The following is a 16,809-nucleotide window of genomic DNA, read 5'->3' as shown; positions in this document are numbered from 1 at the left end:
TGAAAATATGTCTTTCATAACCAGCTGCAAGGAAGAACAGAAAACTACAAATTGCTAACTCAGAAGTCAGACAAATTACTTCCAAATGTAATTAGGGGTGAGTGCCCAAACAGCTGTGACATGCCAGGGACGAGTCAACACAGCTTTTGTGCCAGGAACTCTTGTCTTACAAAATCGTGTCTTACAAATCCATCACAGAGCTCTGAAGGGCTCAACAAGTGGATGGAAAGGGACAGGACTGTCACTGCAGCCTGTGAGGGGCTCAGAGAGGCTTTGGGCCAAACCTTTCACCAAAGCATCTCTGGGAGATTGAGCAGCTGTAAAGGAGAGAAAAGTGCACGGGCAAAAATTGGGTTAAAAGATGAGAAATACAAGCAGGTCTAAATCACCCATTTCATGCAGTGGTAGGAGATCTGCTGTGCTGCATCCATGAGATGTGTCCTGGGACTACACAACTCAGCATTTTCATAAAGAGCCTGGGAGGAGGAATAGTCTTTAATTTGCTGATGATATTAGTTAGGCTGCTAGAGATGAAAACTGGCTGTGAAGGACTGCAGAGAAACCTTCTGAGGCAGCTGGAGCAGGCATTAGGATGAGAAATGGGACTCACTGAGGAGTGATGCACATTCCAAAAACACAAAGAAGATGATGGACTCTGAGCTGACTCTGACCATGGAGGAACAAGACTTCATATTGCAATAAATAGTCTCATGAAAATGTCAGCCCAGTGCTCAGGAGTGGTCTAAAAGGTAAATAGGCTGTTAGAAAGTACTAGGAGAGAAATAGGAAAACAAAACAAAGCACCAGCAGACCTCTATAAATCTGCTGTGCCTGAAACTGCTTGTGCAGGTTTTCCCTACCCCTCCCTGATCCCAGGGAGGATAAAGCAGAGTGAAAAAAGATTGAGAGAAAAGCAATAAGGTGGTTCAAAGTTTCCAAAGGGCTCTGGCTGGAAAAAAAGAAAATGAAGGGGAATGCAGCATAAGCTGATAAAATCGTGAAGGGAATGGAAAGGGTGAGAGAAGAGAGATCAACAAATGAGCAGATGAAGTTAGAAAATGGCAGGTTCCAAACAAGCAGAAGGAGCTGCTGCCCTGACTGTGTTGGTTACCTGTGAGTTCCTTTACTCTGACTCTTAGAGGTGCTAAAAATGCCCATGGAGCCAAGGGAGAGCCAAGGGAAAGGCAGGAGAATGGGAAGGTGTCAATGTCCTTAAACATCTGCTGCTGGCTGCTCTCAGGGGGACGCAAGGACAGAGGGGTTATGGGCTGACCCAGCGGGGTCTGTCCTGTGTTCTTAGAGAAGAGAGGGGGAAATCCAGGTGTCCTGTCCACAGGACAGAGCCTGACATCTCGTAGGTGGTGCTGGAATTGTTCTGGGGTTGGGCTGCTCTGGTTCCTCTGAAGAGCCAGGAGAGCCACACTGAGAAACCTCCTCCCATCATTGCTGTTGTTATCAATAATAACTAATAATAATAATAACAACAAACTCCAGCACAGCAGTACTTCCAGGTGGCAGTCTCCATCCTCCCAAAACCTGGTGAGCCTTGCTTGTTTTTTCACTTCTTTAAATCATTCCTGACAATTTGATAGCCCAGGCACAAAAACTATTTACCAAGCTCATTCCCTACAATGAGCAATAAGTGAGGCAGCAATTGGAAATTTCAGAGGCTGCTGAAACACCACTCCAAGAGCTGTGTCTTTATCCCAGTCTGCCTGTGGAATGCTGCTGTGGGGCCAGAGGATGGGGTATTGCAGCTGACTGCTTCAAAATGACCTTAATGGGACTGACACTCCACCCTGCTTATCTCAGATTATTTCTGAGGTGAATTTAGAAAACGTGCTTCTGTGCAGAGGAATGTTGCTCCTGACATGCAGCAGCTGCACAGGAATATTTCTGTAGCCTGCTGCTTCCCGGTGATCAGAAATAGGAGCAGGAAGTTGTTCCTCTGCTTCACAGCACAGTTGGCTTTGTACATCCAGGAAGATAATACCTAAAAAACAGTGAAATGCTGAGAATCCTTCTGGTTTGTGCTGGTGAGTCAGTTGAGAAGCTTTCAGAAGCCAGGGAAGTAACAAGAGACTGAGAGCATCACTCTAACCCACTCATTCCTCCTGTGTTCCCTCTATTGTCAGTGATCCCTTGCTAAGTCAAACAGATTTAACACAGCTGAAGAGCAATTTTATCTGCTCCTATTTCTGTGAGAGAGATGAGATTCCAGCTCAGCTGGTGTAACTTGCAGCTTGTGGGCATTATCTTGGAAAAACAAATCCATTCTTTTCTGAGGCTCCTTACGAGCTCATTCTACTGACAATAAAGTTTGCAGAAGCCCACACACGGCACCATCTAATCCACAAGTGTGAAATTGGGATGTATCAGTGAGTGAGGCTGCAATTCATGGCCATTCCATATCTCACAGCTCTATTACTGGTGTGCTCTGATAAGGGATTACATGGAATCGTGTGCGTTGTCTTCCTCTGTGGCAGCCCCAGCCTGCATCCAAACAGGAGCCTGGCCAGCAGCTAGCACAAAACAGAGCTGTGGTCGTGATGCTCAGCAACTGCAGCAGCTCCTGGATCCTCTCTGGAGGCACTGGAATCATTCCACTGATTCCTGTGGCAATAAAACACCCCAGTGCTCTATCAGGGTTGGTGTCAGCACGCTCGGGTTGTTTCTGATATTTGGGATTAGATCCATAGCTGGAATAAACCAGCCCTCCTCAGCAGCTCCTCTGGTTTTACTACACTTGTTGGGCTTGTTGAATCCGAGGGCAGACAAGGCTGTTTGGATCAGGTTGTCGAATTTCATGCATAATTCATGATTTCATGCCCAGCTTTTCTTGGCAGAGCTATAGGCAGCCTCTTGATTTACAGCTCATGGTGACTGCACGTTGTCTGCTCTAAATTTACCCTCCAAATCCATGCAGGAATGTACAAACCCGTGCTGCAATGCAACCACCTGTGCCTTGAACCCAGGAGCAGTGTGTGCACATGGGCTCTGCTGCGAGGACTGCCAGGTGAACCTGGGGAAATGTCTCTGGGTGGGGTGGGGAGGGCAGAATTCTGCATTTTTCCCTGCTTCAGTGCAGTAAGCAACGGTGGCGGAGAAGTAAATTGGTATTGATGAGCATTAAGACACTTGCATGTCATGTGAGCAATTAGATAATTCCCAAAGCAAGGATGGAGGAGAAGTAAATTGGTATTGATAAGCATTAAGACACTTGCGTGTCATGTGAGCAATTTAAAAATTCCCAAAATATAAATTATTGAAGGAGCAGATCAACAGATTTTTTTAAATTGTCTCTGTGCTTTTTGTGGCCCCTTCAGTTACTCATGCAAAACTTCTTTTTCATGAACTTTTGTGTGCTTTAATTTTTCTCATTCTTACTCAGCAAGCATTCATTAAATGCTTAACCCTCTTTTTTGGGGGGAAGGTCCTTAAATTATTAACTCTATCAATAGCATAATGTATTTTTATCAGCAGCTCATCAGCTGTTGTGGTCTCCTAACACTCTATAAAAGCCAACTTACCACAGGCATTTACCTGCTTGAATTCTCAGACCATCCCTTGCCTGTGGGCTAATAAAGCACCCAGCAGGTTGTCTGTGGCAACCTATGAGCTTGGAGCAGCAAGGGATCCTCACAGCCAGGAATTGCTTTTTAGCAAAATCAATCTATCTTCATGTCCTTTGCTTTTTACCAAAGGCAATGTGATTAAAATTCAGCGCTGCTCCCAGAGCTCACCCAACTTTCGTGGCTGCTGTTGAGATGTGAATGTTCAGACTGGCACGTTCCAAAAAAAAAAAAATCATTTTCCATGGAAATTGGCACAGGACAAACAGTTAATCTTGTAACTAAGTTTGAGGAGATCTTGATGCCCATCACAACAACATTTCCATGAGGAAATGTAACTCCATAGATTTATTAACGTTCAAGATCTATTCAAGATCTTTGAATTGAACCTTCCAAGCTGTGAATTCTTGGGCATCTGAACCCACAGCCAAGTGTGCTGGTGGCTTCCTGAGCCCTAACACAGCACAGTGTTCTGTGATCAGCTGCCCTGGATGGAAAGGTCTCTGACCTGCCCAGTGCTCCGGATCCTCCTTTCCAGAGTTCTTGTGCTCAGACACGATGAAGGAGCCACCTGCAAACATCAGGGCTGGGGTTGCCTTCTGTCTTGAGTCATGTGTGCAGCTTCATCTGAGCCTCCTTGCTGCCAAAGCCTCCCAGCATGGCTCGGATCCGTGCACTCAGAGCTCTGCCATCCCTGCCCTGTCCTCTGCAGCCAGCTGGGGCCGGGCCAGGGGGAAATCTATCTGCTCCTGTGCTGCAGGGCTGACCAGGCACAGCCCAGCCACTGAAGTTCTGTTTGTTTTGCAGCTCAAAGCAGCAGGGATTTCTTGCAGAGAGTCGAGCAATTCCTGTGATCTGCCCGAGTTCTGCACGGGGGCCAGCCCGCAGTGCCCGGCCAACGTTTACCTGCATGACGGGCACGCGTGCCACGGGGTGGATGGCTACTGCTACAATGGCATCTGCCAGACCCACGAGCAGCAGTGCATCACCCTCTGGGGCCCAGGTGAGTGCCAGAGAGGCCTCAGGTTTGGCTTTTCTATTTTTCCCATTCTGGGCTGCTTTAGTGTGTGGGTCTGGGCTTCACATCAGGGCATGCTGAGCTCTGTGCACAGAGCAGGGAGACAAAACAATTCCTGCTCCAGCTGGGCACCAAGGACAAATGATCCAAATCTCAGCCCAGGAGCACAAACCCCGTGGGCTGGAGAGAGAAAAACAAGCAGGGTGGGACTGCAGGGGCTAAAGCTGGAATGGGACAATGAACTGCAAGATGCAAATGGAGCAGAACTGATCCCAGGGACAGAGCCCGTGCCCAGCCGTGCATTTTGGGGCCATTTTGGTTCATCTTGGGTGCAGCCCTGGCTGGGCTCTGGTGCTGCCCAAGGTGGATGCATGGAGGAGATGCTTTGAATAAATCCCTGCTTTATTTTTTAGCTCTGTCCAGCCTCTGTTCTAGGGCAGCCTGCACAAGGTATCACCAGCACTGGGACACAGGTCTGACAGAGGCTTGGGGGAAGGAATAAAGATCTGGAGGGTGCAGCACCAATCTGTAGCTGTTTGAATCATGAGGGAATCTCTGGGTGATTCATTCCAGCCTTGATTTGCTGTCGTGTTCATGTCTTGCAGCAGGAGGTAACGAGGCTCATGCAGCAACAAGCTGCAAATGGATAGGTGAACTTAGACAAATCATTTCCTCCTGACTTTGATATGGCCTGATGTCACCCCACAAGGTGCTGAATGCTCCTGGCAGGTTGAAATCACAGCCCTTTTCAGGCTGCTGTGTGAGCTTCCTCCTGTGCTCTAAACAGCTCATCTGCAAAACAGATGTGTCTGCTCCATCCCCAGCCAGGGCTCAGCTTTTGACACTGACATGAGACTCCTGGATCACTGTGTGTATTTTATTAACTGGTGTCACCTGGAAACTGCCTCCTGACAGTGCTTTTAGCAGGGTGTGCACTGAAGCAGAAAGGGGTTTATTCTCCCGTGGGAATTTGCTCCCTTTTTGCAGAAATCTGTTAACATGAGTTCTTGAGTTGTTCTCAACATGTATCCCAAGAAAGCTGTTCACCTTTCTATAAAGCCCTGTGACCCTGCCATTGAAATGCAAGTATTAACTCAGAATTTTGGTATGAATCCAAATCGTGTCTCCTTCAGCATCTCTGACCTTCTATCTCAAATTTGAAAAACTCTCTCTCCTAAGAAGAAACATTACTTAGAAATAGGTGTAATTATTTCTTTTAAACTAATATTTCCAGCCTCTTTGAATTCAGCATCTCTAACTCTGCTCCAAAACCTCTGTATCAGTATAATGGCACACAGATGTTTCCCTTGGTCAAAGCCCTCCCCAGAATACTACTGAAGAATTTCTCTGTTTCCTTCCCAGAGAACGTGGACTTTTTGCAATCTCTCTTTAGAAGAGCATTAAAGCATCTCAGGAAGCAGCCCCAGTAGTGCAGACAGCAGGTCATCTTGGCCATGTGGGTATCAGAGCACGTTCAGGAGGGGTTCCAGCTCAGAACTGAACTCCTCACATGGAACAAAGCGTGCTGTGCTCCAATCCCACGCATGTCCTAGAGCTGATGTGAGCTCATAGAGCCATGGACAATTATAGCCTCCAGCCTGAGTCAGACTGGGACTTCTAATCCCTGCATACAGAGACATTTCCTCTTGTAGAAAGCAAAAATCTCCTCCTGAACCAGTTTCCCATGCTGTGGAAAGTTACTTGGTCAGGCTGTTTGTGGTGTCAATGGCTGAGAAAAATTCCTCTAAAGGTCAGGGAGCTGCATTGCTGCAGCTCTTTGCCAGGTCTGCTTCCTAACACAGCAATTCCACCACGGCCCTGGGATCCCCTAATTCTCTCCTGCCTTCCTTCTTGGGACTGTTTGATATGGGCACTGGCAGGCATGGAAGCTCCATCTCTCTTTATGAGACAGATGTGTTAAGAACAGAGCTCAAACAGATTTTGGCAGGAATACCCCTTGGTTTTGCCTTGGGAAGGCCCAAGGAGAAGGATTTTAAATAGGGAGGAAGGGACGTGACCAAACCTGAACTGAAAGTCTTAATTCTTGCCACGTTTTTGGAAGAATAAATTAAAAATAAACGCAGATTCCCAGAGGGGTTTGGGCTGGAAGGGACATTAGAGATCATCTCATTCCACCCTTGCCATGAGCAGGGACACCCTGCACTAGACCAGGTTGCTCCAAGCCCTGTCTAGCTGGCCTTGGACACTTCAAATAATGCCCATATTCTGGATTTAAAGACTAGGGATGTGAATATCCACTGCTCTCTCACACATCTGGCTGAAGTGTGAGCTGGCAGATTTGGGGTGGAATGAGAAGAGGGGTGGGTGGCTCATGCAGTTGGAAAAATTGTACAGATCGTGGTACAGATTAAAAACCTACACGTCTTTCCAGCCTTGCCTGCAGCACAAAGAGATTTGACATTCTAAGATGCTGTCTCTGGACTTTGTACCAAAAATATACATTGGAACCTTTTCCCAGGTTGTTGTGTCTGATCAGAACTGTTTTTAACAACTGCCTGTGTTGCCTAGTTTTGTGTTTAAAAAAAAAAAATTCCCCCTCTAAAGGAAAATCATATTACAATTCATTTTCATTCTCTCCTTATTTTCTTCTTCCCACTAGGAGGAATCCATGCAGAACAAAATACAATAACTTTTCCTAAAATAATATTCGGTATATTGAATTCCTTATTAATGTCTTCCCTTGTACATCTTTCTTTATTCATCAGGTTACAGATGTCCAGAAGCCCAATGATAAATGTCAATCTTCATGTTTTTAGATCTATTTAAAGGAAAATGATGAACACTGTCAGAGCTTGTTTACATTAGGCTTGAGTAGTAGGAACCTGTTTCCAGAAAAGCACTTGCATTTCCTTGGGGTTGTTTTTGTTTCTCTCAACACAGTGGCTCAGATAAAATAGAGGAATTTTTTTTTTCTTCTTTCTTATCTTTGTGGAAAGCTTGGTGGGAAGGAGAAGGGAGGAGCTCCTGGGGAGAATCTCTGAAAATAGCCATGAGTTCCTCTCAGAGCCCAGGTTGATTCCAGTCTGCTCCCAGAGCTCTCCATTCTCTCTCTCTCTCCATAATTCATGTCATTTTTATCTTTGGGGAGCAGGAAATTCTGGTGACCTTTTTTTGGTCCATATTCAAAATTATCAGATTGTACTGATCTGACCTATTGATAGCAGGGACATCAATGGTGATGCTTTGTGTGGTGGCATTTTCCAGGAGAAACAGACACACAGATAGAGCTGCTCAAGACAGAGAAATCATTGATTACCAAGGAACAGAAGATTCTCAACTTTAAACTCATGGCTTTTTCTGCATCGACAAGAAAATGATTCTTTAGGGAAGTTTGTCAGTTTGTTTTCCTGTAATTTCCCCAAGTGGAGAAAAAAGCAATGATTTTGGGGAGCCAATGGCAGGCATTGATTTAATAATTAGAAGACATTTAAATGTGTTGCATGGACATGGCCATTTGTTTAGGCAGGAACATTCTTAATTTAGATGTCAATATTTGTTACTGAGTGAGAACTTTGCAGGTTTTGCCAGGTAGAACCCTACAGACACAAAATAAATGGGCTGCCCGCCTCAGATACCTGACCCAACCACTGCTGATTTGCTTTTGGAAAACTGCTAATTGTCCAAGCACTGCAATTTCCTGAATTCAGTGAAATCAAACTATTTTGACCATCACAGATTTGTGGCCAGGCCTTTTTCTTCTGGAGATAGGAAAGATATTAAATCATATTCTCAGGGGTGGTGACATCATCCTCCTTAAATGCACAGAAATGCTCAACCCCATCTTGCTCTTGTCCAGACAGAACAGGGATCACCAGGATGGGGAGAGAGGCCAAGGACAGCTCGTGGAACTTTTGCTTTGCAGCAAAAACAAAGTTAATGAGCTGAAACCCAGATCACACGACAGAGAACTGTGGTTTTTATGCTTATATTTACTTGCACAGTTATTCGTGGTGCTGGCTGGCACAGCCTGAGCCACAGAACTCCAGCCTGTTACTCAGAGGTTGTTTTTTTCCCCTCTCCCCTCCCACAGACAGCTGGGAGCTGAACTGAAATATCTTCCTTTTCTGCTGTCAGCCTGATAGAGCATGTTTCTTGTGTTCATGGAATCAGCACCATGGTCAGAAATTTCCCTCATTCCTTTCAAGAGGCTCTGTTGGTGTTTACCTATGGCAACAGGTCTGAAATGACACAGCATTTCTGTGCCCTGCAACTTATATTTTTTTATTTTTTAATTTTTTTGCAACTGCATAGGGAAAGAAGTGGGCTCATCAATATACACATTTGGAGAAAAAACCCCAACAATCTCCTGGCTGGCAGCTGCAGGGGTGAGCTTTGACCTTCTGCAGCTTCCAGGGGCTGATTTAATCCCTTGAATGAGGCTTGGCATGGAAGGGCTGACAGGACCTTAATTAGCGGGTCATGATACTATAATTACCAACAGCAAAGTGAAATAAACTCTGCTCATCCAGCTCAAACCACTTAATAACCCTCAGAAATCCTTCACAAATCATTTTGCCTCTGCCTGCAGAGGTAGAAAATAGAGGAAGACAGGACTTTCTGCTTCAGTTTACGTGGTGCAGTCATGATAAATGGGTTTCCTCCAGAAACACAACATTACAATTCTCTTCCTTAAGCATCCTCTGAAAACCTCCTTTTAACTTGGTAGCTCCATCTGTTCAGCATCTCACACTCTGATGTGTTTTCATCCATAAAGAAGTACAAATATTGTGAGAAGCCAGTGGGGAGAGGGAACAGCCTTCTGAATCCCAAGCACCAGCATGTCTTGGGTGGAAACCAAAGGCAGAAAGTGAAGCTGGGTTTTGGTTTCCAGGCTGCAGATGATCATTGGGTACCAGGTGTTTCCACACACAGACTGCTCCCAGCCTGGCAGGGGAGTGGTTGTTTGTGCTCCACAAGATCCTTTTTCTTGTCAAGTGTTATTAAAGCTGGAGTTAAAGCTCAGTGTCTGAGCCCTGCAGATGTGTTTTCCTTCCTGGGGGCTGCTTTCCATCATCTCTGCAACGCCAGGCTGCTGAATTCAGGAAAAAAATCAGCCACACCAAAAAAAAAACCCAAAAACTTCCACCAGGTGAAAGAGGAACACCTTAAACTCTCTCTGTCTTCAGTGAGTGCATTCCCTTTTAAAAACCATTTTTAGAATAAGCCTTAGTTACATCCCTTGCAGTCAGAGCACAGGACATGAGCATTCATTTGGCTTTTGGCAGCTTTGGCACTGAGGGGACAGTACTGAGTGGACAGCGTGTCTGGGCTCTGGGCTGTGCTGCCACAGCTCCAAGGGAGCATCCAGCCCCTCAATTCCATGGCAGCAGCTGAGCTGGGCTGAGGCTCCTGGCCAAAAACAACACCCAGAGCAGCTGCTCACAACCAGGGCTGCACAAGCTGGTCCTTGCACATGTGGGAGAAAAAGCAGGTTTAGAAAAAACCGTTTTAGAAATAGCAGGTTTAGAAAAAGCAGTTTTAGAAAAAGCAGTTTTGGAAAAAGCAGGTTTAGAAAAAGCAGTTTTAAGAAAAAGCAGTTTTAAGAAAAAGCAGGTTTTCTTGGCCTCTTGCTCCCAGAACGTTTCTTCCCTCCCCAGCCCTTCCAAAGCTGCTATAGAATTTGCACATGGTAATGTTTGTCTCAAGCTGAACACTGAGTGTGCCCACCCTGGAAAGATGAGGAGGCATCTGCATGCTGAAAATGGAAATTTAACTTTTGCTTTTTCTGCACAGCGCCTCGTCTGGATGCTTTTGTTGATTTTTTTTTATTATTATTATTGCTTGAACTTTAATGAAAAAGAATTGAAAGAATTCTGTGTAGGTCCCTTTTAGGAGTTCTAGATTTGAAAAAATATTCTGAACTCAGCAAGCTTGATCATAATCTTCCAAAGAATTTCAGGCTCTTGTCCTTCTCTCCAGGGAACTATCAGCTCATATTCAGTTCCTTCTGTGCCTTTCTTGCTGAATTTTCCAGTTTCAGCATGTTAAAATGTTAGAAGGAAAAGAGGGTGCCATCTTAAGTCTCTCCAAGTTTTAATATTTTGTCCTTAATAGCATTAGATTGCTGTTCAGCAGTATATAGTATTAGTCAAGCTTCTGACTATGAAATGCAGATAATTAATTGAAGTTTTAATCTCTGAGTTTTTAGTGAAAAGATCCACACTGGCTGGAAGTGTTACAGTCATATTTGTATTTTCTTCTCCAGGAATCTGACCCCCTTTTTTTTCTTTTAAGAAAAGAAAAAAAGAACATTTTCCTCTTTGAAGGCTTTCAAATGAAATCTTCAGTCTGGCTCAAAGAAATGCAATGTTTTACCCACAGTTAGAGGCATACACACTTGAAAGTGACTCAAAACATTTGACAAAATGTAGCATTAGTTGAAATGTTCTGTGTCTGGTAAAGATCAGGAGCACTGTAGAAATGGGATATTCTCAGCCTTTGGGCTATCACATCACTTGCTGCCAAGTTCTTTTTGCTTTGGTTTGGCTGATCTGTCAGAAGCACAGAAATGCAGGTAGCAGGTCTCTGGTCTCAGTTTTAGCCAGAGTTTCTTCTCTGCTGCTCAAAGCCAGTCTCCCTGTTGGAGCAGTCGAAATGTTGGTGGTGACTTGATGGTGCTGTTAATTATTTTCATGGAAAGAAAATACAGAGTAGTAAAGAGCCCTAACAAAGGGCCTCTTAATCTTGCAAGAAGCAGCAATTATTGGCTGGAAATGAAAGCCACACTTCACTGTAGAACAAAGGGATTAAATTCCAGTACACTGACTAATGAATTGTTGCAGCAGTCAAACCAGGGAAGCAGATCCTTCACCTCTTCAACATTCCAGATGAACGGATGCATCTTCCCCTAGAAGATATTCTGTAATTGGTTCTAATCTGGAGGGAAATGAGCAGGAGATTGTGTGTATAAAACACTAGAAGAGATGTTCTAATAGCGCCCTTGAACTTCTGAAGTGCAAGGATTAATTATCTGCCTGCACAAGCTTTTCCAGCCCTACTCCCACCAGGGAAGTTCCTTTGCCATTAGGATATGTCTTTATCAGAAAAGATCACAGCAGATAAGAGCCAGATGCTGCCTGAACTCCCATATTCCCACTTCTACCACCATGACAGAAATGCCCCTTCTTCCATGTCACTCTTCCTCTCAGGAGTGGGTGTCCTGAGGGTTAAGGTGGGATGGGCTCCTTTCCTCTCCCCAGTCCTTCAGCCTGAGTTAATAGCAGCTCATTTCCCTTTGCCATGCCAGGTGCTCACATCTTTACACTCAGTTTACAACTGGATTTTCTCTGTTGGCTTGTTCTCAATTGCAGTCAAACAGGCCTTTCTTGAAAAGAATTTTCTTTGGGATGTCACTAGAACATGAACTCCTGCAAAAGAAGAGTCAACTTTCCAGCTGGCCTTTGTCTGTCTGGTATTTGCTAGAAGTTTTTGTGTCCTAGGAGGATTGGCAAGAGGGCTATGAGCTGAGAAATCCTGGAAGAGAAGGAGTTCTGCACTGCCTGTTGCTCAGAGACAAACTCTGGCAATCCCACCCATCCAAACCCTTCCATTAGCATGCACCGCTGTCTTGTCGCCTCATCAACATTCAGCTCACATCCCCCCTTTCCCCTAAAGCACCAGCAGAGCTCAAAGGAAATTATTAAAAACACCTTGTATGAGATGAGAGTTCTGATTAGGTTTTGTTTCAGGTGCAAAACCCGCTCCTGGGATCTGCTTTGAGAGAGTCAATTCTGCTGGAGACCCTTACGGCAACTGCGGGAAGGACTCCAAGAGCTCCTTTGCCAAATGTGAACCCAGGTAGGGCCTCTCCCTGCAAACACAGCAACAGGTGCTGGCAGAGGGCTTGGAACATTTCAAATGATTCACCTCATCCTTGCTTGTGTTGTGTTTATTTCCATCAGGGATGCAAAGTGTGGAAAGATCCAGTGTCAAGGAGGAGCAAACCGACCTGTCATTGGTACCAATGCAGTTTCCATAGAAACCAACATCCCACTCCAGGAGGGGGGCAAGATCCTGTGCCGTGGCACCCACGTGTATCTGGGGGATGATATGCCTGACCCTGGGCTGGTGCTGGCAGGAACCAAGTGTGGAGATGGAAAAGTAAGATTCTGGAATGCTCCCAGACGAGGGGAACATCGCTACTGTCACTCTGCCAAGTGTTTTGTACTTCTTTTTTCTTTGGATTTTTTTTTTTTCCCCACAAAATAATTGCTTCTCATGCTTAGACTGAAACAAATTTTCCTCCCTTCTGGCCACTGTTCTGGATTATGGATTTTCAGATGCAAATTTGTGCAACCTGATCTGGTGGAAGGTGTCCCTGGCCATGGCAGGGGGTTGGAAATAGATGAGCTTTAAAGTCCCTTCCAACCCAAAACATCCTGGGATTCTGTGCAATGCAAGTTGCTTAAGTTTATGACTGATTTTTTGAAGACAGTCCCAATTATCTGCCCACGGAGGCTTGAGGTTTTCTGCAAAATAAGTGCAGCAAAATACATTACAGGCTTATTAATGAATTCCTGAGCTCCATGTGTTCCCTTTCCCAGCATCTCTGGCATTGCAAAATTGTCATTAACTTCACTTGAGGTTTCAAAACGTGTTTTATCTTCTGATTATGACTCCCCACTTCTTTTTTTTCATGCAGGAAAACCTATCTCTGTATGCACTCTTAGAAAACTATAAACCCATTGATGCTCCGCCACCAAAACTGATTTTAGTGTTTGTGTTTTGCAAACTTTGTGAGTTACCCACTGCAAATGCAGCCCAGATTTCACATGGCTGTGAAAAAACTCATTCTAAGTTTTCCTTTTGTGAGGAAAGCAACTGAGAAAGATGGGAGGCAGCCATGAGTTTACAGGGGAAGGAGGAATGGAAAGCAGTCCAAGATCTATTGAAATGAAGGAGGTTTCCATACCCTCAGTGGGTTTGCTTGCAAAAAGGAGGAAAAACAAGTGCTTTGATAATTTGTGGTAAATTGAAGTAAGCCTCTGAATTTCTGAAAGCTTTTGAATTACGTTGTATTATCTCACTGTACTGGGAACAGGTTTGAAATCCATCCCCAGTGAAACCACAGCTCTGCTACAGGAAAACAACCCTTACAACATTTCTAAGTCAATCTGTTCTAAAAAGTCTTTTCAAAGGCAACTCAGCACTGAGAAAGCACCCCATTATGTTTTACTAATGAGTATTTAATCTTTCTAATCTATCTAATCATACACATCCACACTATAGAATACACAGGCTAATACTTCTGAAATTGTATGTTTTACTTTGAGGACATTAGTGCATTTGTATTATGGATTAAGAATATGAATTTAAATATTCTTGGGTTTTCTCAACTGGAGATGCACAATTTGAAACGCAGCCATTTTAATGTGATCAGAATTCTGGGAGCTGCTGCACTGTGAATATTTGAATTGTGAATAGTGCTGTAATCAGACCATATTCTCTCCATGCCTGCATGTTGATGCCAATTCACTCTAATTTCCTTTCCATTTTTCCTTCTCCCCAGGGCATAAGTGCCCTGATTAAGCATCCCTGTCGCCTCCTTCAACACCATTCCCAGCTTAATGCTAATTATTGTGACTGACTTTTAGTACTACTGAACTGCACTGCAGTTAAACATGAGCAAAATGTGCAGTGTGGGGCTTTTTGACCTTTTTTGTTGTCAACATAGCATAGGAACTGTTATTCTAGTCCTAATTCCTTCTTTTTTCTGTTTGGAGTAGGGTAACTTCTCGTTACAGACGTGCTCATCAGTTGTGTGGGTGTTTGATGTTATTATTGCTCAGCACTAATCTTGCTTAACCTCAATTTTCAGCTCCATTGGCAGCGTAAAGTTTATCTGCAATGAATGGAAAACAAAAAAAAAATTTTTGAATTTTATTCCTCTGCATATGCTATTTGTTTACTTCCATTTCCTATAAATATTAAATGTTAAATAGGGTTGGTTTATATTTGACACAAAAAAAAGTTATTTAATGTGGAAAAACTTGGAAAGATCTTGGTTTTCCTGGAAAACAATGATGAGCCCATAAAAATCAATGACCTCACTTAAATATTCACTACTATGGGTCCACATTCTGTAGTGGAATGAAAAATGTTTCACTATTAATATAAACAAAACTCTGATAATTTACACCATGAGGATCCAAAGCTTTGCTCAAGGAATCATCTGCTGTGGTGAAGATAGGAAGGAAAACAGAGCAGGAACCTGAAGGAATCCTGCTCAGTGCACTCTTAGTCCTGAAAAAAAATGCAAATTACTGATTTTTAAATTGGCTTTAAAAACTCCCAAACCCCAGGGTCTCCCCAGTAGTTCCACCTGAGTGGATCTGTGAGGGTTTTCTTGCACAACCTCACACTGTGAACTGTGTGTGTGGAGCCAGGGCTGGCCAGGAGAGCACAATTCAACTTGCTCAGATTTGGATTTCAAAGATTTAAAAGGGGCTGAGGGAAATAATAAGAAGACACCCAATCCTGGTGTCCTTTTTGTCCATATAATGATATATATTTGTGTGTTGGGAATATTTAACTGCTGAAAGAAGGGATAGAATGCCCTGGGAGCCCCAGCAGCTCTGTCCCTGTTCAAAATCTTTTTTTTTTTTATTTTGCAGATTTGCCTGAACCGGCAGTGCCAGAACACCAGCGTTTTTGGGGTCCATAAATGTGCCACCAAGTGCCATGGACGGGGGGTAAGCATCCTAGGAAAACATTTTTTACAATCCCTCAATAACCACTGGACATGAAATCACTTTCTGTAATGGCTTTGAGATCTATAATTGCCTGCCATAGATCAGTCAGAGTCACTGCAATACATTTTATTATGTATTTCCATTTCCCCTGTGCCTTATATGAAATTGTTTTTATTTGACAAAGAAATGTTTATCAGGCAGTAATTATCTTGTTCTTAATTGACAGCCTGTGATACAAAGGAATCTTGTAATCCTCAAAGCAATTTGAAGTCTGACCCCCATCATGAAGAATTCCCCTTAAAAATCAAAAATGCAATTTCTCCATAGATACAAAGAAGTTGAAGTTTTTGAATTGAGCATTGGAAACATTGGAATTGAGAGGCAAATGAAACAGCATTTCAAAAAACATTAAAAAAAGTAAAACCATATTGATGAGTTTTGTGGCATGAAAGTGGCACAGAATGAAAAATGTGATGACATCATTTAATAATATCAGTGGTTTGAAACCCAGTTTATATTATGATAATGTTAATTATGTCAAGCTTTGCCTTATTAACCTTGATGTGCTGATGAGCTGTTTGTTTCTCTGAAAAGCTGTGGCAGCCACATTGGAAGAGCCATAGAAACTCACTGTCCTCTCTGAGGAAGGATTTTAATTTGCTTTAACTTATTTTATCACCCTGAATTTGCAAAACTGAGTGTGTTGATGGTGCTGCCTCTTATCATTGAGGACGGAATGAGCAGAGGCTTGGACTGGCATTTTTTATGTCTGTACAAACAAGAACCTCTGGTGACTCCTCAGTGGCAAAACTGACCTTGTGGAATTGTAAATGGGAATTCCTGTGGTGCTTTAATTTAAAAAATAATGCTTAACAAAGTATATAACAAAGTATATTTTTAATTATCTTGCTGTCTTTGAAATGTAAATTTTTTTTTTTTCAATTTTACATGATCACAGCCAGTCTGAGCTCTCTGAATATTTTAGTGCTCTGCAGACACAGGGAGCACAGTTTCTGAAAGCCTGCCAAGCTGACCTGGCCAGAATATTGCATGCTCAGAATAACCCAAACTCCTGTGAACTGATTTGTGTCTTACTGAAAACTCATTTATTAATCTGTGCTGTGGGCTCTCCATGGTGGTGGCAGATCAGTGATGGTTGGGGTTAGCACAGAATTAAGGACCTTATTGACAACAAACCCTAAAGCCCAAAATCTTTTATTTACACATTGATTTGAGCACCTAAATATGACTTCATATCCTGGGGTCAGTTTGGATCCCTCAGGACAAGACATTGAGGGGTGGAGTTCAGGGAAGGCAATGGAGCTGGGCAGGGGCTGGAGAATCCCTGAGGAGCTGGGAAGGGGCTGCAGAATCCCTGAGGGAGCTGGGCAGGGGCTGCAGAATCCCTGAGGAGCTGGGCAGGGGCTGCAGAATCCCTGAGGGAGCTGGGCAGGGGCTGCAGAATCCCTGAGGGAGCTGGGCAGGGGCTGCAGAATCCCTGAGGAGC

At 43.9% G+C, this 16,809-nt stretch overlaps 1 protein-coding gene across 1 annotated transcript in view; it reads left to right on the top strand.

Annotated features, from left to right (window-relative positions):
• ADAM12 (ADAM metallopeptidase domain 12) overlaps positions 1 to 16,809 on the top strand; it is a 184,193-nt gene that overhangs the window by 154,507 nt on the left and 12,877 nt on the right. Inside the window, exons 13-17 of the mRNA XM_066555175.1 lie at positions 2,927 to 3,016; positions 4,380 to 4,575; positions 12,300 to 12,408; positions 12,513 to 12,711; positions 15,225 to 15,302. Coding sequence (XP_066411272.1) covers positions 2,927 to 3,016; positions 4,380 to 4,575; positions 12,300 to 12,408; positions 12,513 to 12,711; positions 15,225 to 15,302 — 672 coding nt within the window. The remainder of the gene's footprint in view (positions 1 to 2,926; positions 3,017 to 4,379; positions 4,576 to 12,299; positions 12,409 to 12,512; positions 12,712 to 15,224; positions 15,303 to 16,809) is intronic.

This window comes from Molothrus aeneus, chromosome 8, assembly GCF_037042795.1.
Source record: "Molothrus aeneus isolate 106 chromosome 8, BPBGC_Maene_1.0, whole genome shotgun sequence".
Classification (NCBI taxonomy): domain Eukaryota; kingdom Metazoa; phylum Chordata; class Aves; order Passeriformes; family Icteridae; genus Molothrus; species Molothrus aeneus.
Note: the sequence above shows the minus strand (reverse complement) of the source record. Positions and strands in the feature narration are given on the sequence as shown.